Genomic DNA, 23,990 nt, shown 5'->3' with positions numbered 1-23,990 from the left:
GTTTCCTAAATACCTTTTTGATAGGATATTTCACCTCTGAGTATGAAAATATTAAAGATTATAATAAACACTCTCAGGTTTAAACAAAAATGTGACCTGGAAAGTCTTAATCAGTTTTGTTCATTATTGTTCATTTAGAGAGAGAAAAAAAATAAGGCTTTCGTCCTGCCCTATGTCCTTTAAAAAATGGATTGTAACTTTACTAAGATAAGTAATTCAGTAATAAGGGATAAGCCAGGTAGCAACATTAAGAAATACACAGGACATTATGAACAACATGAGTGTGTGTGTGAGGGTGAGTACAGTCAGTAGCAGTCTGCCTGCTGTCAGTGCGGCCCATGCTAACCGTGGCTGCGCTGGCTGTGCCAGCGGGGGGGTTGTTGGTTGCAGAGGTATTGGGGGCAGACGATCCAGCCACAGCCACAGCAGCGGATGCAGCAGCAGCAGCGGAAGAGGATGCAGATGAAGAGGGTGGGGGAGCCTGCTGTAGACGGCGTGCCCTCTGCCCCTCTCTCACCATCTGTATGATGGCGTCCGCTTCAGCCTCTAGCTGACGAACCGCAGCCTGGATACTGCTGGCCGAGCCCAGACTGGTCGAACCTGGAGACAAATGGAGGATAATTATAGAGAGACCTGTGAAGCTGTGGGAAAAGAGACTCAATTGAAAGGTTCAAAATGAAGCGTGGAAATGTTCTTAAAGGATTAGAGGATGCCTCTGTGTTAAAAGAGAGTGACTTACTGAGTCTTCCTCCTGTCTGTTTAGCTTTCTTGTTAGCCCGCCGTGTATCTTCTCTAAGCTGAATGATGACCTGCAGCACTCGCAGAAAAAACTTCTGCGTGGAGGTCTTGGACGTGAGAGAGCTCATGCAGGGCAGCTGCAGCTCACGACCACCTAACGTGCGCTTCTGAGCAGCCACAATCACCACACTCTCTGAACCATCAAATCTGCAATTCAGTTAAAAACAAGTACTGTTATTGGAAAGAACCCTTTTCATTTTCACTAATTTAGCAAAAGCTTTTATCAACATTAATCACATCAAATAAGATTTAAACCAGTTTATATCTAGAGGCTATTGTTTAACACTTTAAGGTTGTTGTTTATTTCTTTTGTGAAAAAAAAAAAAAAATAAATAAATAAAAAAGAACAAGAGTGACAGTAAAGACAGCAATGTTACAAAACATTTATGTTTCACACTTTCTATTCATCAAGGAATCCTAAAAAAAAATTATAAGTTTTCACAAAAATATTCAGAAGTTCAACTATAATAACAGCAAAGTTATTATAAATTGTAATAATAATAATAATAATAATAATAATAATTCAATAGTGTAGGGAGCTACAAATGTTCTGGAGGGAGGTTCTTGGTGTGGTCTGTGAAATGACCGGAGAAAATATTCTTTTGGAATCAAAGCTTTGTTTATTGCATGTATATCCTGAGAATGTCAGTAAATGCCAGCAAAAAGATGCTCATAGATTTCAGTTTAAAATAAGCTAAAAGTGTTATTACTATAGAATTTAAAAAAACATCCAAAGCCCTGTTCTTTCACAGTGGATTAAACAAATGTCTGACAACCTTGCTCTTGAAAAATTAATATGTGCAATAGAAGGTAAAGCAGAGTTAAAAAAAAAAAAAAAAAAAGAGTGGTCCCCTTTTAGGAAATGTATAAATCGATAGATAGTGGAATCTTATGTAATGATGAATCTAATTTGAAATCCAATGTACTATAACTTTTTTTTTAATACATGAATATCATTTCATCTTTATTTCTATTTAATTTTTGTATTTGCATATATTACTTTATTTTACAACTTTTTAATGTCATTTTGTGTTTGATAAATGCGGGGGGAAAGTATACTCTTTATAATGTTTAATGACATTCTGTAGTGTTAATGGGGGATTTGTAACAAAATAATATAAAAAAAAATGAATTCACAGTAATACTGACTTCTAATCAGATAAAGTCTTATTTTAATAGTTTAGAACAATAGATAATAAGTCTTAATATACTTTCCAAAAAAATTAAAATAAAAGTCTACCCCAAACGGTAACATAGGCTGAAAGTTTGTCCTCACCTGCTGGTCATCTTGCCCTTTAGGCGTGTGGTTATGGATGGGTCCTCATGAGAAGCTTCAGGAGACTGAGCATCAGCACGTGCTCTTCTCTGCTGCTCCAGGTTATACTCCCTCAACTCCGCCAGTAAAGTGCCTAAATACAGACCAGAAGCAAAATAAAGAGATTACCTTTCACAATTTCATAACAGATTATTCACAAACCTTCATGATGGTGATAACACAATCAAGAGTACATTAGCTTATGCCTTCCCGTATACATATTCACTATTCAGCCCTTAATCATGCCATAATGAGTGACCATACTACCAAAAACAGGGTAGTAATGTAGTACTGACCGATTTGTTTGCAGAGAGTGTATCCGAGCTGACGTGCCCCGCTGAGTAGAAGTCTCAAGACAGTGTCTCGGGTTGGTGAGTCCCCTCTGGACAGCTGCAGCAGGATGTTAGCCGCGTCCTCCAGACCTTCCTCCGAACACGAGTGGGATGTCAGCACCTGGACACAAACCACAGGAGGTAACTAATCCACCTGCTGAGCTGGGTCAAAAGAGCCCAGGGTTAAGAGAACCATACATGAGGAGACATATGTGTGTGCAACATCATTAAATACCTCCACAGAGAGCTGCAGCTGTTTCTCTGTTAGTCCAGCAGAGGCCAGTTTGGTTTCAATGTCTGTGCTGCTCACTGCTGGCTTCTGTTTTCCTGCTAAAATAATGAGATATAACATTTGAATATTTTACTGTCAAAATCACAAACACAATTGTCTGGTCAATCACCAGCATTAAACATATCACCCACTCCTAATAGTGTTAAAGGGATACTCCAGCCTAAAATGAAAACGGTCATTAATCACTTACCCTCATGTCGTTCCAAACACGTAAAAGCTCAGTTCGTCTGCGGAACACAATTTAAGATATTTTGGATGAAAACTTGGAGACTTGAGACTGTTCCATAGACTGCCAAGTAAATAACAGTGTCAAGGTCCATGAAAGGTATGAAAGATCATCATCAGAATACTCCATCTGCCATCAGACGTGCAATCTGGCTTATATGAAGCATCAGGAGCACGGTTTTATTTCAAATCAAAGCTAAATAAACGTAGGAACAGCGCATCCCTGTGGCGCGGATGACACAGAAAGAGCATACATAGCACGGTGCTATGGAGAGACACGGGGGGAGTCCGTTGATAAAGGAATTATTGAATTAAATTGTTATTGTCTGATGGCAGATGGGAGTATTCTGACGACAACTTTTCATACCTTTTATGGACCTTGACAGTCAATGGGAAAGTCTCAAGTAGGGCTGGGATAAACGATTATTTTTTAAACGATTAATCTAGCGATTATTTTTTCGATGCATCGATTAATCTAACGATTAATTTTCCCGGGCTGATTCGATTTCGATTATCTCCCCATTAATTGACTACTAACAATTTATACATGTTGATTTACATATCTGAATGAAAAAAACATGAATTCCTTAACATTGCAATATATGTTTATTGCTCTTAAAATTACAAAATAAAAGACTGACTAAGAATGCATTACTTTGCAATTGTATAGAGCTAGCATTCAATAAAACCTTGAAGCCTTCAAAACACATAGCTTACTGAAACAAGCTTACTGAACACATAGGGCCTAGCTTACTGAAAAAAAGTTCTTTCAGATGAAAATAACAACAACTTGATGTCTAGCATTCAATAAAAAAGTTCACCCAAAATACTTGTTTAGAGCAATTGAAAGAATACAGTAACCAATGTAAACTTTAGGGCTTTAAGCTAATACAGAGAGTGCTTTTCCAAAATAAAAATAAAAAATTTAACAGTGGGAGCCAGCAGCCTGTCATGGAGAAAAAAAAATCTCCGATTGCTCCATGTGAAACTTTGGCATTCCGCCCTTTTTCTATCGTGTCTAATGATTTTGGTTAATATTCACGAGGGTGGGGGAAGAGAGAGAGAGCGCTTGTGTAGTTTGAAGACTGTGAGTGTTTTTAAGTTTTAAACTTTTTAAATGCTCTAAGAGAGACTCACCAGCAATACTGCCACAGGTGGTGGTGCTGCTTGTTGCAGCAGACACTGTGGTGGCTGGTTGAGAGGGCGTCTGGACCACTGAGCCCTGTGTGGTTCCTGTACCTCCCACCGCTGTGATGGTCCCGGACCCTGCTGTGGTTTGAGTGGCAGGTGCAGAGGGTGTGGCATTCGGAGCCTGAGGCACTGGGTGGCTGGCTGGAACCTCCGTGGCCTTGTTGTCAGGCAGAGCGATGGAAATCAAAGAGAGCAGACGGAGCAGTTTCTCAGTCAGAAGGGAACTACGGCGGATCACTGGGTGGGAGAGCATGTTCATCAGCTGGCCCAATGGAGACGCCTCAAGGCTCAACAGAGCCCCCTCTGTCTCACCAGCACCCCCTAGAGGCACAGTCTTCATGGAGGCCTTGCCTTTACGGCTCACATTCATGTTGTCCAGCTTGACCAGGAGATCCCAGAAATCAGTTGAAATGCCCAGGGACTGTGGTGTAACTGTACAGGCACTCAGGGAATTGTGGGTAGAAGTGGGATTACTCAGGGTAGCTGAGGAGTTGCTCTGGCTGGTGCCACCAGACCTGTAGCTTCCACTGGGAGTCAGTGTTGAGCTGACACAAAGACGAGTGTCAAACTCTGATGAGGATGATGACAGGGGATCTTTACAGCGCTGCTGAGTGAAGTGACTGGGAAATACCTAGAAGAAAAAAGAAATGTTCTTTATTGCTTTGCCTTTTCATCTGTATAATTAGTACATTTTGCATATTACTTTAATCACATTTAATGTTTGAACTTCTTTCTGTCAGGAAAACAGAAAAATTATGAAACTTGTTTTTGATAAGACAACTCATTTGTTACTTAAAGGGATAGTTCACCCAAAAATGGAAATTCTGTCATTAATTTCTGTCATTCCAAACCTGTAATCTGGGGTTCAACCGTAATTTTACAGAGCTACCAGAATACTTTGTGCCCAAAGAAAACTATTTTACTGATGTCCTTCCTATGTTTTCGGACCTTGATCATGGTAGGACCCTTGCTGTCTATGGGAGGATTAGAGAGCTCTCGGATCTAAAAAATATCTTACTTTGTGTTCAGAAGATTTTGGGTTTGGAAGGACATGAGGGTAATTAATGACAATTTTCATTTTTTGGGTGAACTATGCCTTTAATTCAATACCATATCATTTAAATTTGTATAAATCTTACACATGCGTAATGCATTAACAAGTGATGAGTGCCCTTTGGCTATAGGTGGTCTAGTACCTTGGCCAGTTGGATGAGGGTATCCAGTACATGTCGACATACAACTGGAGCAGCCTGTGGGTGGATGTGAACAGTTGATCCACCTCCTCCTCCTGCACATGCTACTCCCGCTCCTGAAACGCCACCTCCGAGCCCTCCCGAGCTCATGCCCACTCCTGCCGAATGCTTCTCTGTGTGCTTTCTGCCCGACGCCCGCTGGATCTGAAAGATGTTGGTCCTGCATCCCAAAGCTGCATCCATTGAAACGGACAGCCAGGAGAGCTGACTGGAACTACGCGACTCCACTCTGTTCAACAGCTCCAGAGAGGAAGATGACGATGAAGAGGATACAGCAGCCTGCGTGGATGAAGAGGAAGCCTTTCCTCCACTGGATGAGCCCTGGCCTAGGGAGCGCTTGCCACGGGACTCCTCCAGGCGTGCAGTCTCCAGGCAGAGCTCACTCTCGCTGCTACGCTGAAGGATAGACAAGAGGCTGCGGATGACCCAGCCACGTGTCTGAGAGTGGTAGCACAAGTTACGCAGTACTCTGTGGAGGCGGCTGGTATTGAGCTTGGGCTCATCCACAAAAAGCAGCACTAGAAGGCAGGACAAGGCCTCGTGGTCCAACAAGAGACGCCCCCGCAGACGCAGAAGAGAATCAACGTTAGAGCTAGAGGGCCTACATTCAAAAACAACAAAAGATGAATTAGAAATATTAAATTTACTTGTTCATAAACAAATACAGTGCAAGTGTTTCACTAATATTTACAACTAAAATACGTGTGCAAACTGTAAATTGCATTTAGAAGCATGTGTGAATAAAAAAATTGTCCCTGCAGGGCATTAAAGTGTAAAAAAAAATCAGTTTGATTTAATTTAAGGTCAAAAACCATCAGATAAAGCATGGACATTTTTTTTATTGGTATTTTTCAAGCATCAAGCCCTTTTTATAGTCACACTCACCGGCTGTGATTGGCACTCCCTCCCATTTGAAATGTTCCTCCTCTTTGCACAGCCAATCGAGTGTATTGTACCCCACGGTTGCCACCGAGGCGGCTTGTGAAGGCAGGTGAGCGTAGGATGGCAGACAGGGCTGAGGAAGAACTGTGACCGAACAACCTCTCATGCATCAGCTGCCTCTGCCTGGCCTCCTGTTCCCGCCGCAGTGCTGCAGCTTCTGCTGCAATATCTGGGGGCATGACTGCCAGCACACTATCCTCCATGTCCTCCAGAACGGATCGCCGCAACTCAGAGGGCAGGGTCTGGATGAACGTGACAGGGTCTAGAGGTTGATCACCCTGTGGAGGTTGCTGGGATAGCTCTCGACGCTGCTGCTCTGCACGTTGCTGGGCCAAGACCTGATAGCACAAGAAAATATTCATCAACTCCATCAAGACTTTTTCCTATTCAGACAAGTTATTTTAATCACTCTGCATTTGTTACTCATACCTCTTCCTGAATTGCAGGTGGGAGAGCAGCTAGGAATTCTGGGCTGACCTCAGTAAGCCCTGGCCCTCCTGCCAGCAAAGTACTAGCTGTCGTTGCCAACGTGGAGGCGACAGGAGGCCGAGAAGGAGGTCTTATTCCCAGCTGGTTCTGCAACACCTCCCGACGGATGTCTTCAGGCAGCGCTGCCAAGAAAGATGGGTCCACACCTTCTGGCAGACTGATGCCTGCAAGGAAGTGACAGAAAATTTGATACAAAGTTGAGGAATGGCTCATGGCTATATCCATCATCAATCTTAGCTGAAAAACCAACCTGCCAGAGGGTCATCCTCTTCATTGCTGGTGGATGGGAGGGGCTCCTCCTGGATTGCCTGTGATTGGCTATCTGCACTGTCACTCCGAGGCATGGTTTCACCAGGGGATGAAACAGAAGTTGAGCTGAAATAAAGATCATAATATGGTAAGAATTCAAGAGTCATACAAAACCAAGTATAAAATTCTTATTGGTAGATGTGTGGTCCCTTGCTTACTAAAATTAAAGAGCAAATTTACTTTTAAATGGAAGAAAGCAGAAACAAGTGATTGGTAGATAATTTAAGCAATATTTAACCATCATCATTGGCCAATAAATGACTAAACGGACCTTCAGGTATATTGTTAGCTCTAAATCCAACAACCTTGCTAACAGTTGTGTATTGTGTAAATATTTTTTCTAAACAATATATCAGCAGGATACCACCCACTATGTTCTAGATTAACAGTAATATTTTAATAAAATTATTAATATGAATTGTAAACTTTTTTTTGTAATATTTTATCAATACTATTAATTGTCATTTTTAATACAAAGTAGTAGTTGTAATTAAGAAAATAAAGGCCCTTTATAAAAAAAAAAAACAAGAATGCAATAACAGCCAATCCCTACTGATCTATTTATCTAAGAAGTACTGTGGTCCAAATACACACCCTGTTTCTCCATCTGTTTGCCTGTCTGTGAGGCCACTGTCACCACTTCCTGACAGTTCCTGAGACATGTGATTGGGTGGAGCGGAGCTGGCAGCTGGCTCTTCCTGCGTCCCTGAGGCGGGGCTGCTTGTATCCATGGGTGAACCCTCAAGCTGAGATACACCCACTGGCACAGGCTCTGAACTTTCAGCTATATCTGGACTGAGAGAAGCTGAGACAGACAGCAGGAAGAAGAGAGAGAGAGAAAAAAAAAAAAAACACTTAACTCATCATCAATTAGTAGACAATTCAACATACGCAATGCAAAAGGTGGGGGAAAGTACATGCAGTTGTTGCATGTAGAATGCAGTGGGATTATACAACAATTCTGATAAAGGCTAAGCCTCTTCACAGATCTTTTAGCCATGGAATTTTTAAGTAGAATAAGGAGAAGAATTCACCTTGACGTGAATGTTAATGTCATTCCACTGAACCACAGTGTGTAAAATCAAATTTTACAGGATTAAAAGTTAATCTACCTTCCCTGACTGCATCCAATGCTCCTCCTCCTCCTCTCTCACCAATAGTGGGTACAGGTGACATCTCCATCTGAGATGCTTCTGCCTCACAATTCGGCCTATCAGGTGCTGAGAGCTGGGGAATCCCCGCCCCTGCCAAGGCGCCATGAGAATTAGGATTGGAGTCAGCCAGCAGCAGCTCAGTGATTGGCTGGTGCACCTGCTGACTGATGGCTGTTTCCAGAGACACAAGGGCTTGCTCGTGTGGGGCAGGGGTGGTTGGGGTGACGTCTCCTGATGGGGGCGCTGTTAGGAAACCCTCAGAGGTGCGAGGAGGGTCCAGGCAGGATGACAATCCACTCTGGGCCTGTTCCCCTTCTGACCAGATAACAGAATGAGAAGAAATTAGTATTGTGGACATGATAAGTTAAGATAAACATGATAAATGACACTGTAGCTCAGTTGAAGAAGGTAATGAAAAGGAAGGGCATGTGACTGAGGGTCTGCAGTGAGGAAGGCAGTAAATTGTATAGTTATCTCCTTCGAGGGCCACACTACACTGATCCCCAACAACAACACAACTTACTACCTCACCACATCACAGCCACTGTAGCCTCATCCAACTAAAGACGATAAAAACATTCAAACATTTGACAGCCAAAAGCAAAAAATTATAATAAATAAATGTGTTCATACTACTGTTGTCACGGTACCAAAATTTCAGTATTCGGTACCGATACCAGTGAAAATCCACGGTTCTCGGTACCAAATTCGGTACCAAAGCAAAACAAAAATATGCTAATTAAAAAAAAAAAACTTTTTAGCACTAAAAATAAAACCAATGCCATTTTTATACTTCTTTACAATTGTGTTTAAAGTTTTTCTACAAGTTATATAATTATGGAAAACAGTAAACAAGTTTCACCCAAATTTAATTTGTCTTAATTTATGAAATTTAAACATTTTATTTTTGGTAAATAAAGGGGATTTGCTATTAAAAACAGGGACGGTACTAGATCAGCGCCAGCCAATGAAATTGCCATTTGCGCATTAGCTCCGCCCACTACCAGAGAAACCAGTATGTCTTCTGCTTGTTTGAAAATGAATATAAATAATTCTAAATGAACTCCATTATTTTGACAGGAGAAGACAAAGAATAGTTTACATATAGCGTGTCGATTCAGCGTGGTAAGACTCTCGCTCTCTCTCTCTTTGCATGTGTGAGAAACTAGTAAAGTGAACAGTAAAGCGACGGTGAGTCGTGCGCCTTCACAAAGAGTTTACAGAGCATCAAATACAGGTGCGCTGTGCGTCCATTGACATGAACTGAAAAGTTCAGATCGCTTGATGGAGAGAGAACTCTGAAGCTCAGATGCTGAAATTAATGCAAGCGTCATGTGCTTCAGTCTATGTTGTAAACAAACCCGCACGTCTCTGCCATTAATTCACACAGAGACGCGCAGAACACGGATTCATATTTCAAACAACTTTTGCGGCTTAACATTTACAGATACTGGTCCATATGGAGATTTGATTTGATTAATTTATGCTAACTTTGACAAATTCCATGACTGTCCATATTAAAATGTAAGTTTCATTTTCATGACTGGATTTTGAGATTCCGTCCTCGTTTTCTGCTTCTACGTCATGTAGCTGTAAACCTATAAATAATTGAGCAGTTGCCTAGAAATTATTGATCAAGCAATTGATTGTTGCCTAGCAGCATTACCGTGGTGTTGGCAGAAAGATCGTCCAGCTGTTGAAGCGGTTACCGTGGGAAAGACAGTAGACTGTATAGTTATCTCCCAGATCTGGTGTGATCCTAAAACTATACAAACTACTACCTCATCCCACAGCCCGCACAAGAGTTTATCCAGGACCCTGGTTCTTCACAATGAAATAACTGATTACATTTTAGAAACAAAACACTGTTTTATTTGCATTTTTTGTGCTTAGTGAAACGACAATTAACAAAAACATGCAAGTAAACACTAGACAAACATGCAATGTTCTAACCTGCAGCATTCTCTCCAGCTCCATTGACTGTTCCAAGCCCAGAGCCCTGAGGGAAATAAAAGCAACAATTCATCCACCCTTACTGTGAAATTCACACTAAATCAGGGATGTGACCTGGGTCCTGGCTGATACCCATGGTTTGATTGAAGATTGAATTCAATCTTATAAATCATGGTAATGTAAATATATTTTTTTCACATTATACAGCAAATCAAAAGAATTCATAAATTAAAGAATTGCAATTGCATAGTAACAGCTGCTTTACATAAAAAAAAGAACTAAACAGCACATTGCTACAAAAGCTTTATTTTAAATGTTTTTGAAGGAATCCTTAAATCCATCTCACTTTTCACAAAAATATTTTGCAACTTTATGCAACACTGGAAAAAAAAAGCATCCTAAAATGATTTCTGGAGGATCATGTAACAATAAAGACTGGAGTAACGACTGCTGAAAATTCTGAAAAGTCCTGTGGGAGTCCAAGGAATCATTTTTTAAATATATTCAAATAGAAAATGTATTGTAAAATATTTTAGAATTACTGTTTTACTGTATTTTTGGTCAAATAAAGGCAGCCTTGGTGAGCGTAAGGGATATTACTTCCAAATTATTTGTGTACGGTAGTGTATGAATAAATAAGCCATGTTCAAAAGTTTGACAGCACATCACTTAAATGCTATATAACGTGGCAAGCAACACTGCTTGGCAATTGTAAACATGACAAAAACATCAAAACTCAATTGTTACAATTATAAATCAACCAAGTGTCTATAACAGAAGGATCTGTCTGCAATACAGTCTGTAGATTACACTACAATTTAAAGCTTCAAACTTATTTTCTAACTTTATTCATTCACAATCCAATGTATTATTTTTTTTTTTTTTTTTTTTTTTTACCTGTTGGCTCTGTTCCCGGGTCTCTTCTCCAGCTGCAGAACTCTCATTCTGTTTGGCTGTCTCCTCTTCCTCTGCCAACTGTCTCCTCCTCTTCTCCCTGCGCTCCTCCAGCTCCTCATCTCGTAAGCTCTCCAGGTGCTGCAGTATGGGGACCTTCACCACTGAGGGACCAAGCACAAGACTTGACATTAGAGATAAAACTCGTTTAGCAATTCTTCCTGCAGTGCATAAACAACAGATGGTAATATATTCATTTTGAGATGAGTCTCACCTGCCACACAGTCATGCATGCTCTCGGCATCCAGGACTTTACACTCATCCGTCCATCTGGTTAAGGCGGTTGGGATGCTTGAAAGGGTTCCTGTAGAACACAAGGGTTTAGCAGGTGCATCTGTAACCGTTAATTTTAAAGCAGCTTGTCTGTGGGAGACTCACCAGCTTGTCCGCCAGTGCTACTCTGTTCATGAAAGAAGTCATCCAGTAGCTCATCATCCGAACGGGCAATAATGTGCACGTCCTCGTTGCCCACCAGTAAACGTGCACGACCACGAGACTGCAGAGGCAGAGAGCTTGACAGCTGCAAGATATCAGCTGCAGCACTGGGGCCCAATAATCTGAGACACACACATGAAAAATAAAAGGAATTTGAAGCTGCAGTTACAACAAACAGATTTGCAAACGAGTCTAATTTATGATGTTTGCCATGTTGGAACTACAGGAAACCAAGAAAAGCAATGAAAGCTGTGATTTTTAAAAGGGTAAAAAACAAACAAATGAATTAACGTGCACATTTTTGCACCACAGTAAAGCATGTTATTTCATATCTTATTAAAACAAAGGCAGTAAAGTTAATGGACTCACCTCTGCAAGATGAGAGGAGGGTTGGGCTGGCGGTTACCAGGGTAATGTACATGGACCGTGTGACCCGTGTTGGCCGTGAGCTGGCGGAGAGAGCGTTGGCTGCGTCCCATGCCCTGAGCCAATCTGCTGCTGGTGCCTGTTCCCCCCAGAGTCAGTGAGCCATGGTCAGCGTGACGCACCATCAGAGGGTGGGAGCTGGGGATATTTCCTGGTGAGGGAGGTATGTCAGCTAAAGTGCACAAAAGACAGATAGAATAGACGTGACACATTTGGTCAAAAAAAAAAAAAAATCTTAGGGATGTTCAACTCAAACTACTTTGAGTAAAAAAAGGGAATAAATGTATAGTAGCCCAAAGATGTTTATTAAACTACTAATTTCTTACCAGATGTGGAGAACATGTTATCAAACTCAATGATGAGGTCATCGTCTCGGTCAAATCTCTCAAAACGAATGTGTGGAGCAGCATTGATATCAGGAAAATCTTCATCCAGTTCCATTTCTGAACCTTCATCATCATCGTCCTCATCTCCCTCTTCATCATCCTGGGAACACATAACAAAAGGAGAAAAATGCAAAAAAAAATCTTCTCTAGGGTGGTTTCTGTCTTTGCTTTTTAAATAATAATTACCTGATCCTCCTCCTCTTCTTCCTCCTCCTCTTCCTCCTCATCTTGACTATCCTCATCCTCGTTGCTGCCGCTGGAGTCTTCCTCCTGTGTGTGTTCCTCATCTTCTGGTTCAAGGATGTTCATAGAGTCTAAATCAGTAAAGAGAACAAAATGACTACAAGATCTTTCCCAAGACAGATTTGAGAAGTATAAAGACAAATTCCCATTGTGAAACAAGTTTCAGAGTCAATAAAACTCAGAGGGTGGGCCCCCTTTCTATAAGGCCCAATGAGCAGGCTATGGCATTTATGGGTCACTGTCATCATATGTTCCATGAGCTAATATGCAAGAGATCCATGTCCTACCCTCTCTGTTGGCTTGGAGAGTGGAGGCCTGACTCATATTGGAAGGAGCTTCATCCATCAACACGTCCTCTGGAGACTCATCCTCTCCAGAGCGACCCACTAATTAACAAAACCAAATCAAAAACACAAATCCAACTTGGTATCGCTTCCATATTTGGCCTGAAACCAAATAAATTACTTACCAATGATGGTGCTATTAACAGTTCCTGAATCTCTTTCTAAAAGTTCATCAATCAAATCCACCAATTCATTTTCCACCTACAAGAATATATGAATAACAAACATTGTTCAGCTGGAGGAGGAATTTCATATTCATCAACAGAGAACAGTTCCACAAACTGCTGTGCTTCTAACCTGCATGGCCTGAGTGCTTAGCACCTCAGGCTGTCCAGCAATGACCACGGTGTCACCCTCGGTTTCTCCATCCATTAGGTCAGCATCTGTGGCTTGACCACGGTCACGATTCTCTGCTGGTTCTGCCTCACCTGCCTCCCCTGTACACAGTTAGACAAACACACAACACTCAGCAAGGGCACTAGGGCACTCTGCTGAGAGTTAAAGTGATCAATGATATGAGCATTACCTTGATCTTGGGTGTTGCTGTTGTTGTCCCTGACTGTGCCAACAGTGTCATGCTCGGTCTTGTTCTTGCTGGATCCCCCTTTACCCCCAAACAAACTACTAGGCTGATTCACAATTCGCGACAACGTCTCCAAAGGCTTCAAAGCAGCATTTACTGTGTTTGCCATATTTGGACTGCAAGAAACCAAGAACAGCAATGAGATAAAATAAAATAAAAACAATTTACTTTTGCTTAAAAATCAATTATGCAAATTCACCATGGTTAGAAAAACATTAAACAAAAAACATTCTACTAATATATCAAGTGTTCGTTGTTTTGTTGATACCTGGATAGATCAAGACTATGAGGCACACGGGCAAGGTCATTAACAAGGCCTTTCTTTAGGAAGAGTCGGATGATATTGTTCATGCCGTTGTGCTGGGTCTTGGCTGTGGCTGTGCTGTAGAAGCTTGAGGTGGAGGGACACGACTCCATAATGGTGCTGATGATACACATCACTGCTTGCAAGCTGCAAAGAGATAAATGTCAAAGTTTAGTCAAGTTGTACATACCCAGTTAAGTACATTCAGTGTCTTAGTTTAAAAGTAAATTTTAGAATAGTGACTAGGCAGCTTGACTCACCGGGCGTGTTTCTCGGTGCCTTCTGCCATGCCCAATGCTCGACTCAAAGCAGCCTTGACCTCGTTGACCAGGGCTGCCTGGGCATCAGTGCCTGTGCCAGCTGCAGCGAGGCTGGCCAGGAAAAGTCGTGCAAGGGCAGGGGTGTCCTTGTCCTCAGAGTTCTGGGTGTGTGGGAGCAAGTGGTCCAAAACAAATGCCAGCACACTGCAATCCTGTACATATATATAGTCACAATTATTACACATGACGAATGATGTTTGCTAAGATGAAAGAAAGAAAAATAAAACTTTACAAATACACTGAAATAATGTCCAGGCAATGTCTTATAACTCAATATTTCATAAACAGGCTCAGTTCTCTAAAAGCAATGATGTGAAAAATGAAACCTTTAAACGGAACACTGGTTGTACATCTACTGACGTGACTCACCTCCTTAATGAGCTCTGACTGGCCAGCTATGTAGTTGTAAGAGGTGATGAGAGTGGCGATGCCAACATAGGAGCGCACCAGCTCTGCAAGCAGTCTCAGGATGGTAGAAGTGGGCATCAGGGGTTTGCTGGCCTTAGCTTTGGCAGCTCGGCTCTCCTCCGTGGAAGCTCCCTTCTCTCCCTCCTGTTCCTTTTTCTCTTCTCGCATTTCTTCAGGCGTAGAGGCTAGATACAGAGAAAGAGCAATGACAGGAAAAGAATTTACAAGGGAAAGACAAGAAACCAGCCAAAGTGAGAAAAACATGGTCATTGTATAAAGAAAGGGTTCTAAGCTCTGGATGTGTAAGTGTGTATGTATTGCAGTTCACACCTTCTCCCTGTGGAGTTCCAGATTGGGAGGATTCTGCAACAGCACCATCCGCAGCAAACACCTGGGTCTGATATAATTAACACCCACTATTAATACAAATCCCACATTTCTGAGCCCATTATAGTACACACACATTGGGGGCTACTTGTGTTTTTCCACAGAGTAGTTAGTTGAACTAGATTTGTACATGAACGAGTAGATTTTTTCTCCATACAAAAAAATCCTCATGACATGGCATTGGAGACATGGCACAGGCCTGGTGCTATGTAGTGAATAAAGTGTTGAGGAAGCTTTTTTGCCACCCTAAGTCAAGCAAGTCCATCTTCATGTCTAAGCAACAAACCACAAATTTTGATGTCATTAATATAGGAGATTTCCAACATTCAATTTTCATCTGAAAAATGGCTTTAAAAAATCCAACTGGTAATGTTACAGTCTGAATATGTTGTTAAAAAAGCCAGAATACTGCTCATAGGTATGCAGAGGCACATGCTCATTCATTTAGTGAATTTCATACGAGACATGCTTATGGTAGAGACAAACTGTTTTGTGTAACTGTGTCTTGAAATCATGAAGTTACAATAAATAATCACTAAACTTTGGGCTGCCTGCTCCGAACGCCATGAAAAACACTTGTATGAAAAATTTGTTTTTATAAATTCACAATTTTATATGTAAAAAAAAAAGCTGAATTTTCTAGGTCTTATCAATAGTGATTCCAAGTATGGCATTCTTTGATAATTGTGATAATTGACGCAATGCACAAAATCTGACAGATATTGAACAACATATATAAAACTCTTACATTGATGTGGAAGGCAGACTGCGAATCAAAATCACTGCCTTGTCTTGTAAGTCTGTACTGCTGGTAGACATCATCACCGACATCCTGCAGAATCTGACACAGGTCTTGACTTCCCGGTACTGTGGCTGCCCGCTCCTCTCCTCTCTCTGCTACACATAAACAAACCCAAATGGACCCCAAGCATTGAGAGAAGTGGATGTTGATGAGAGATGACAGCTTGATAGCTCTGGACCATGAACTAAATAAAAATGCATGCTCTCATTTTTCTGTCTTACCCTCTTCTGGAGCGTGATATGCAGCTAGGGCATTCAGCATGTCATAGATGACCTCTTTAATAGTCTCTGGTATGGAGGGCAGTGGGGACAGCTTCAAGGGTGTCGTCTTCACTAGCTGTACAGCATTTGGACCCTTAATTCTGAAGTTCTCAAACTCATCATCTGAGGCTGATGAACAGAGAGAGATTGTGATTGGTTATTAGGCTTTAGAACAACAATATATGCTAATTTATTATTTTTGGGTGGATTTCTGGGAGGTTTCCACCATACCAGAGCCAGCACCTCTTGGGGCAGGGAGAGCAATTCGGATACAGCTCTTGGCAGTTTCCATAAAGCACTCTGGGTTGCGACAGGCCGCTGGGCCGAGGACACGTAGGATGTAGTTGATCTCCCTGGAGCCCAGACTACCTGACACCACACCTGAAGTAGTGCTTCCTGCACCACTGGTGACGGCAGACCGTACCACCTGAGGAAAGAGAGTGAGATCAAATAAGGACAAGCTATTTTAGGTAACACAACCAAGATCAAATAAATGTTGCTGTTGGGTAAATATGAACCTTTTCCATAGTGTGTCGCAGGGTGGCTGGGTCTTCTATGATGTGACGGAAGAGCAGAGTGACCAATGGGGTGAAACCATTGAACCCTGAGCTCTGCGTGAGGTTCAGGATCATACGAGTGCTTTTGAGCTCTGCAAACATCATGGCATAATGGTGTGTGCGTGTGAGACGCAGACAGAGACGCAAAGTGGCATGTAAAGTGTCCGGATCCACGGGGACGCTGATCATGCTGACACAGGCACGGATCAAAACAGTGATCATGTCCTCTGTCATCCCCTGTACAACAATACCGCTGGAACCAGAGGGGTCCTGAAGGGTAGAGGGAGCTGCTGTGCTTGATTCCTTCTGCTCTGACTCTTCTTTAGGGGGCGCCATCTCCACAGCCACAAAGCCGGAATCTGAAAAAGTCATAAAGAAAAATTTTATAAACTAAAAAAATATATATACAATTGCATGCTAATGAATTAAAATATTTGTTTAATTATAAATAGTATTCAATTTCACTCTTAGCCGAAGCCAAAATTCTGTGAAAAGCAGAAACAAAGTGCACTCAGTAATTTTTCCCACATCACACAAAAAAAAAAAAAGGTATAAAAGGGGTCATACGATGCTGCTAAAAAGAACATTATTTGATGTAATGAAATGCGTTTATGCAGTTTAAGGTTCAAAGGTTCGTTTTCCACATACTGTACAGTATTGTTTCTCCTCTGTGCCCCACCTTCTGAAACGCATCGTTTGTTACAAGGCTCATCGGTCTGAAAAGCGAGGTGTGCTCTGATTGGCCAGCTATCTAGTGTGCTGTGATTGGCCGAATACCTCAAGTGTGTGACGGAAATGTTACACCCCTTAACATATTGTGATGCCCTGTCCGCCCAGAGCAATGACACAAACATAAATCCCATTATAAACATGATTTCTAGTTGTGTCCTCTTTTGGAAGGCCAAGCAAAGTTTCACTTTCTCAACGAATGTAGACGTGTTAGAACTAGCCGTTTTAGGGTGGTCTGGTCGAGACTCAACTTTTATAAAGAATATCTCTTTGGATTTGAGACTTTAGTCTTTGCAACTTTACAGATCTTCTTTATGCACCAAGAGCTTGTAACACTCCAGAGAGAAAGGAAAAATTAAAAATCGCATCATATGACCCCCATTTAAACTTTATAGGCTTGCTGTTGCTTCACCTGTGTCAGTCTGTGTCTCTTCAGTCTTTGCTCGCTGTTCAATCTCTTCTCTCTCCGTATCAGTGACACTCCCGGATTTTGAGGTCTTGGGCATCCGTGGCACCCGCTGTACAGTCAACATAACCGGCCGTCTGTTCCCAGTCTCCTCATTCACCTGAAAAAAAGAGAAATAAAGAATCTAACAAAGATCTACTACTCGTACTGTATGGCCACTGTAATCAAATTTTTATCAGCGTCACAAAACAAGTGTTTTGCCCTGGTCGTAGCGGTTACCTGCACCATGGTGTTAAACTGGACAGTGTATCTTCTACGGCCTGCAGTGAAGCGGACGCTGCTCTCTCCTGCCCTCCAGGCTGAGTCGATGGTGCTGTTGTTACTTGCACTGTAGCTACACCAGCGGCCTGAACGGTCATCAAACCAACGCCAGTTATTCCCAGTGGGCTGCAGGTACTAAGATAAGAACAAAGTTAACATTACACTTCCGTTAGATACAGAACTTGTTCACTGTTGTCACATTGACAGATTAGGATTATAACATCTGGCACCAACCTTATTCATCTGAGCTCTTCGTTTGGATGAAACAGCCATTTTCTCATAGAAGTCAATAAGCAGGAGAACAGGGGTAATCCATCTACAAATAAACAAATATATGGGAAACATATGGTTTATATATCTTATTACATGAAAAATGCTGTAAATTGTTGCAAAAGGGCCCAAACATAACATTATTCCTCTATAAAACAAATTCTGCTTGTCTGTTTTTAACATGCTTGGGTCAGCAGAGCTTTCTAGGAATGCTGATGTCTGAGTGCATCACTCATGCAGACAGGGGAAGGACAGGGACTCACTTGGGTGTTTGGATGTCCTTCTGCTCTTTGGCAGCTTGCAGACAGGGCTGCACCACCTCCAACAGCTTGATCAGCACAGTTAAGACACCACTGCTCTCCACCACCCGAGCACATGAGAGTTTCAGCTCCTGTGGCACATAGCAGGACACGCTTCCATCAGAACGGCACAGTGGGTGCATTTACTTGTGCATGCAGATCCATAAGTTATTTTAGAGGATATTGTATAAATAAACAGTAATGATGTGTGCAGTCGACTATGCAAGACCATGTACCTCAAAGAGCAGCGTGAGCAGCAGGATGCGGGTGGCCAGGTTGGAGGCCTGGGGGAGGGTTGCCATCTGTCTTGTCCACTCAGACACGGTCTTGGTGTCACTGGTTGTTAGCGGCACTGCAGCCTTTATTAACACGTTGGCAGCCTCCCACACCTTCGGAAATAAACAAACATACAGATGATAATAGGGTCATGGTTTTAACTCAAAACCTACCCAGAAATTATAGTTAAGCCCCATAGGTGCAGGGCTCAACAATAAGGATGGCCTACTGACCTGGGCCCAGTGTGAGAGAGTTTTGGGCCAGCTGACAGTAATGTAACTAGCACTAGAGCTTATACCTGTTAATAATGCATTTGTGTTGCAAACCTATATACAGTTATAATTTCCTGCACTTATTTAAAATTTTCTTTGTAGAAATTGAATTTAATAATAACGAAAAAAACACATTTATGTGAAAAAATATACAATTCAAATATTTGAGGTAAGTACTTTTTTCCTCAAAGAAAATAATACCTGTATTCAGCAAAGATGCAGTTAAATGTGATAGAAAAGACATTTAATGTTACAATTGATAAGTATCCAGAGCACCAAATTAGCTTATAAAAAGGATCTCTGAAAGATCAAGTGACATTGAAAATGGAGACAAGGGCTGCTGAAAATTCTGCTTTACCAAAGGAATAATTTACAATACTATAATAAAATATAAAACCATTAAATTCTAATATTAAACGAATAATACAATTCTAATAATAAATGCAGCCTTGGTGAACAAACTAAACATAAAACCCCCAAACTTTCAAATGGCAACGTACAAAATACATTTAAAAAGAAATTCAATAATACTAATGTAAAAATGATACTCTTTAAACCATAAAATGTATCAATTAAATTATTAATATTTAAAACTTAAGCATTTTTGTTATCGTCAGGGAAATGCTGGCAGGGCAGGGAGAAATCTAAACTGCTGGTCTCACTGGGCAAGCAGTCAATAATGACCAATAATGTATATGGCCCATAATTCACAAGCATATTTTTAACAGTATAGTTTACTCTGACTAACAGCAACAAAAAATAGTTTTGTAAAAAACTAATTTATATTAGTCTACAAAATTAAGCATTTAAAAGATAAGCCTTTAGCACCAAAATGTTTTTTTCCTAAGACCATAAGTAGCACATTCAGCCATGCGTGGCCAGCTATTTGACTAGATGTGTATGAGTAACTTTCAGTAACTGCCAAAAATACCTATTCCAATTAGTATGTTGTGTGCATATATGGGCATACTGACCTGATTGACCACCTGTCTGAGGATGAGGTCCCTGTACTCAGGGCCATTCCTTTTAATAGCAGTCATGAGCAGATCACAGAGGCGGTAGACCGTGTCCGGCAGCTCGTCGAGCAGGTGGAAGCAGCCAGGCAGCATCGAATCTGTGAAGGCATGTAGCTCTGTGGTGTCTAGAGGCTCAGCTTCCAGGAAACGCTCCAGACAGCGTGACTCTTCCTCTTCTACCCGCTCCCTTGCTCTCCTCTCCTCCTCCTCACGCCGACGAGCTGCTTCCTACAAACAAAAAGTAACATGGGTGTGACTTGTGAATCTGTTCAAAGGCAGGGAAAGCTTGGTGAAGATGTGAAGTAGACAGGTGAGGTGGCCTATGCTGTGCTACTCAGTAATTCCTATTTAACTGATGTAATAATGAACGTGTGGGTGCCCACCTCAGGTGAGTCTGAGCGCTGCTCCATGCTAACTTCTTGACCTAGAGACATGGCAATGGCCCGCATCATCTGGTCTTCTTCAGACATGGTGAACTCCTACAGAAACAAAGCTCACAGTGACTACACTAACTTATAGCCTGTGTGTGCATCCTGTCTGTGTATGCTTGTGTGTGTGTGTGTGTGTGTATGAGAGAAAGAGAGAGTTTTGTCAGTGTGTTAGTCTTACTCTGACAGCTGCGCTGAGCAGTGGTGGAGGGTGTGTGAGCAGGTACTCAGTGGCCTGTTCCATAGTGCTGGTGTTTATCAGAGCCTCCATCGCATGTTCTCTGGAGAAGCCCATGTCCATTAGCTGTGAAGGAGGTCAAGGTTTGACTGGTTAGAAATGGCTAATAGCTTTCTTCAGGTATCATAGATCTCGAAACACAACCTCATTTATATGCGAATGATTGGCGATTCATTTGATCACATTTATAAAGATTCATTAAATTGTTATGGTTAATCATTCAGTTGATTACCATTTCTGATAGTACATTTGAATTAAAATCATAACATACAATACACACAAATTTAAAAACAGGATTCCTGAGAAAAAAAAAAAAAAAAACTTTCCTAGAGCATTACTATTGTTACATGTTACTGTTAATATTTTATTAATTTAATTCTTTAGACATCCTTTCTGATTAAAAGTTTAGGATTCATAGGATTTCCTTCAACAGAAAAGTGGCAGTACCTGAGTCAGCTGAGCCTGGTTGACCTGTGGCTCTCTGCGTGCTGTAGAGTTGCTTGCCTCCTCTGTAGAGGCTGTAGCAGTGCTGCTATTGGCACCTCCAGACACTCCTTCTCCAACAACTCCCCCCGTTCCTGAGGGGCCGCTAGCTGCCACACCACTTGTGGAACTGCTCTCCTCTTCAGGCCGAGCAGTGCCCTCTTTTTCTTTGGAGAGCCGCTCCTGGATGATAGGTTCTCCTCGTAGGATGTGGCACAGAATGGCCAGCATAGACTCAGCCATGCGTCCACCATACACCTTCAAGGGCTTACGGTTCCACAGGTTACGGATACAGCTGAATGCAGCCTACAAAAAGAGTTGGAAAAATTTGAACTGTGCTGCTTCGCTTTAATAATGCTAGGGTACTTATACTAACATTAGATGTCATACCTTCTGGGTGACAATGAGAAAGCGCAATGCGCTGAACTGTGGCGTGTTGAGTGTTGCTCCAGGCACTTTAGCAGGCAGAGAGTGTGGGGAGTCCAGAACTGTGCTGGGGTTCACCATCTTCTCTACAAGCATCAACCAGGCATCTAGGAATTCTCCAGTCCCATCAGGCAGCTCAGAGTGTTCCAAGCCCTCCGACACGGGCACTTTACCTCCCATGGACAGGGCCCAGTTAAACGTCCTGATGAATACAAAGCATTTTTACTTGTAATAAGTATAATACTACAGAAAGTCAAAACAGCATAATTACGGAAAAATTAAGATATAATATATTTTTAAAAAATTCAGTTATTCGTTTTCAACTCTTCTTCTACTCACTCAAACAGAGCATCATGGCCACCGGAACAGGAGAACTTCTGCAGCATCAGATGGTATGGATACTTCCTCTCATCAAACAGCATGGGTGAGGTGAAGCCCACAGAGCAGATAAAGAAAGTCAGTCTGATTATGAAAGAGAAGCACATAAATATTAGCCTCATACACCTCCAGGAAATACAAGTCTCAGGCTTCAAGGAATTCTGTTTATACTGTACTATGTGATGGGTATATTTTATGTTATGTAATGGCCTCAGGGGTCAAAAGGGTATGTTCAACATGGAATGTTGAGAAAAGTGCAGACTAAGGATGCTCAGTAGGGCTGTCAAAATTGCTCAAAATTGACGTTCGAATATTCCCTCTAAAAAATACACGAATATTCGAACTATTCGAACATCTGGTTGCGCATGTTGTCAATGACGCCCATTACGTCAATAACAGGCAAAAATAATACAAAGATACATAACTACTTGTATAGATAGTCTATTTAAGTTTAAACATATATGACAACGTATTACCTACACAAAAACAAGGAAATCAACTGAAATCAACTAACGGCCAAGAAGACCTCACGCTCTCTCACCCTCATGTTCTCTGCGCATAACGGTTTAACTGAAACACATTTTTGTGCAAGCAATTTAAGGTCGCGACTGTTGTCCCAAATATAGCAGGCTTCATTCAGTGATTGAAACAAATATTAATATCAATTGAAGTTTTACAGCATATAGAACTGACATTGAATGCTCCGAGCGAGCTGTGCTGTGGTAAACATGGAACTTTTCCTTGACATGGAACGATAAATAATCAAACCTCGGATCCATTGCTTGACAGAACTCCCCGAAGCGTGCCCTATCCGCGATACTGATCAGTCTCATGTCCTTAAAAATGAACGAAATTATTTGAGCCGTTATGGCCTCTTGTTGTGTTGCAGACAAAGAGCTTGTGGCGGGCGATGCAAAGTAACGTTAAGTGTCAAGACGTGACTGTTTAACTGGAGTTCCACACATTATGCCATGCTCATTTGGGTGCACATTTTTGAGATGTGACCTCATGTTGCTAGTGGTCGAATGGTATGCTAACTGTATCTTAAATAGCTTGCATACAACTTTATCTCGCGGGTCAACAATTTTACCTCATTTTCTCTGCTGCGGTCGAGTTGGGCTCTGCACTTGCTGCCATCTTCCATGAAGACCATTGCTTGACAGAACTTTCAGCAGTGATGCTGTGCCAGACAGTGCGACTCCTGTGAGGCTGTGACCTGTCCCTGAACCCTCAGGCGCGCTAGCGCACCCACTCGCAAAGCAGACAACCACGCCTCTACTACCGCGGGCCTTTTTTTCCAATGTTTTTTTTTTTTTTCTCGAATATAAATTTTCACCTTCGAAATTCGTTTTTTTAAAACTATTCGAATACATATTCGAATTTAGAATATTCGTTGACAGCCCTAATGCTCAGATCAAAGACTACATCTCTATGATCAAATAATCTATACTTACCCAAAAAGTGCTTAAAATAGTAGAACTAACAGGCATGTCAGTATAACCAATTACAGTGAAGACGACTTGAGTGACACTGATTTTTACTCAACTACAAGGTATAAATGTTCATGTATCCTTCTGTTCAAGGAGTCTCTCTCGGTTGTTGTGACCAGTGGGCTCCCGACCATGAATAAAACTTTAATTCCTGCAAAAAGCAACTTGGGAGTGGTGTCTAGTATATGCTGCACAGCAGAGGAAGTACTAAGTACAAGACAGTGATAGTGTTGGAGGACTATAGAACCGTCATCGGGCTGAGGCTGTAATACTGGAGTTGGTATTAAAGATCCTGT

At 41.7% G+C, this 23,990-nt stretch overlaps 1 protein-coding gene across 11 annotated transcripts in view; it reads right to left on the bottom strand.

The window, feature by feature from the left end:
- LOC132118292 (E3 ubiquitin-protein ligase HUWE1-like) overlaps positions 1–23,990 on the bottom strand; it is a 51,527-nt gene that overhangs the window by 6,781 nt on the left and 20,756 nt on the right. For 4 of the 11 annotated variants that reach the window (XM_059528023.1, XM_059528029.1, XM_059528025.1 and 1 more), the window contains 42 exons: positions 22,166–22,288; positions 21,791–22,028; positions 21,365–21,706; positions 20,861–20,983; positions 20,635–20,730; positions 20,210–20,479; positions 18,924–19,076; positions 18,652–18,779; positions 18,353–18,434; positions 18,077–18,253; positions 17,804–17,957; positions 16,624–17,021; positions 16,337–16,532; positions 16,067–16,234; positions 15,792–15,940; positions 14,987–15,053; positions 14,618–14,841; positions 14,189–14,400; positions 13,893–14,075; positions 13,568–13,740; positions 13,339–13,478; positions 13,167–13,242; positions 12,985–13,083; positions 12,641–12,768; positions 12,395–12,554; positions 12,012–12,240; positions 11,586–11,764; positions 11,422–11,511; positions 11,151–11,311; positions 10,254–10,299; positions 8,259–8,615; positions 7,741–7,951; positions 7,088–7,212; positions 6,778–7,001; positions 6,292–6,686; positions 5,350–6,007; positions 4,100–4,784; positions 2,681–2,775; positions 2,410–2,566; positions 2,075–2,207; positions 740–945; positions 347–600 (listed from right to left, as the gene is read on the bottom strand). In XM_059528023.1, coding sequence (XP_059384006.1) covers positions 347–600; positions 740–945; positions 2,075–2,207; positions 2,410–2,566; positions 2,681–2,775; positions 4,100–4,784; positions 5,350–6,007; positions 6,292–6,686; positions 6,778–7,001; positions 7,088–7,212; positions 7,741–7,951; positions 8,259–8,615; positions 10,254–10,299; positions 11,151–11,311; positions 11,422–11,511; positions 11,586–11,764; positions 12,012–12,240; positions 12,395–12,554; positions 12,641–12,768; positions 12,985–13,083; positions 13,167–13,242; positions 13,339–13,478; positions 13,568–13,740; positions 13,893–14,075; positions 14,189–14,400; positions 14,618–14,841; positions 14,987–15,053; positions 15,792–15,940; positions 16,067–16,234; positions 16,337–16,532; positions 16,624–17,021; positions 17,804–17,957; positions 18,077–18,253; positions 18,353–18,434; positions 18,652–18,779; positions 18,924–19,076; positions 20,210–20,479; positions 20,635–20,730; positions 20,861–20,983; positions 21,365–21,706; positions 21,791–22,028; positions 22,166–22,288 — 8,464 coding nt within the window. The remainder of the gene's footprint in view (positions 1–346; positions 601–739; positions 946–2,074; positions 2,208–2,409; positions 2,567–2,680; positions 2,776–4,099; positions 4,785–5,349; positions 6,008–6,291; positions 6,687–6,777; positions 7,002–7,087; positions 7,213–7,740; positions 7,952–8,258; positions 8,616–10,253; positions 10,300–11,150; positions 11,312–11,421; positions 11,512–11,585; positions 11,765–12,011; positions 12,241–12,394; positions 12,555–12,640; positions 12,769–12,984; positions 13,084–13,166; positions 13,243–13,338; positions 13,479–13,567; positions 13,741–13,892; positions 14,076–14,188; positions 14,401–14,617; positions 14,842–14,986; positions 15,054–15,791; positions 15,941–16,066; positions 16,235–16,336; positions 16,533–16,623; positions 17,022–17,803; positions 17,958–18,076; positions 18,254–18,352; positions 18,435–18,651; positions 18,780–18,923; positions 19,077–20,209; positions 20,480–20,634; positions 20,731–20,860; positions 20,984–21,364; positions 21,707–21,790; positions 22,029–22,165; positions 22,289–23,990) is intronic. The other 7 variants (XM_059528030.1, XM_059528033.1, XM_059528032.1 and 4 more) reach the window with 6 other exon arrangements.

The sequence above is a fragment of the Carassius carassius genome, chromosome 37 (assembly GCF_963082965.1).
Source record: "Carassius carassius chromosome 37, fCarCar2.1, whole genome shotgun sequence".
Lineage (NCBI taxonomy): Eukaryota > Metazoa > Chordata > Actinopteri > Cypriniformes > Cyprinidae > Carassius > Carassius carassius.
This window is presented reverse-complemented; position numbering and strand designations above follow the sequence as displayed.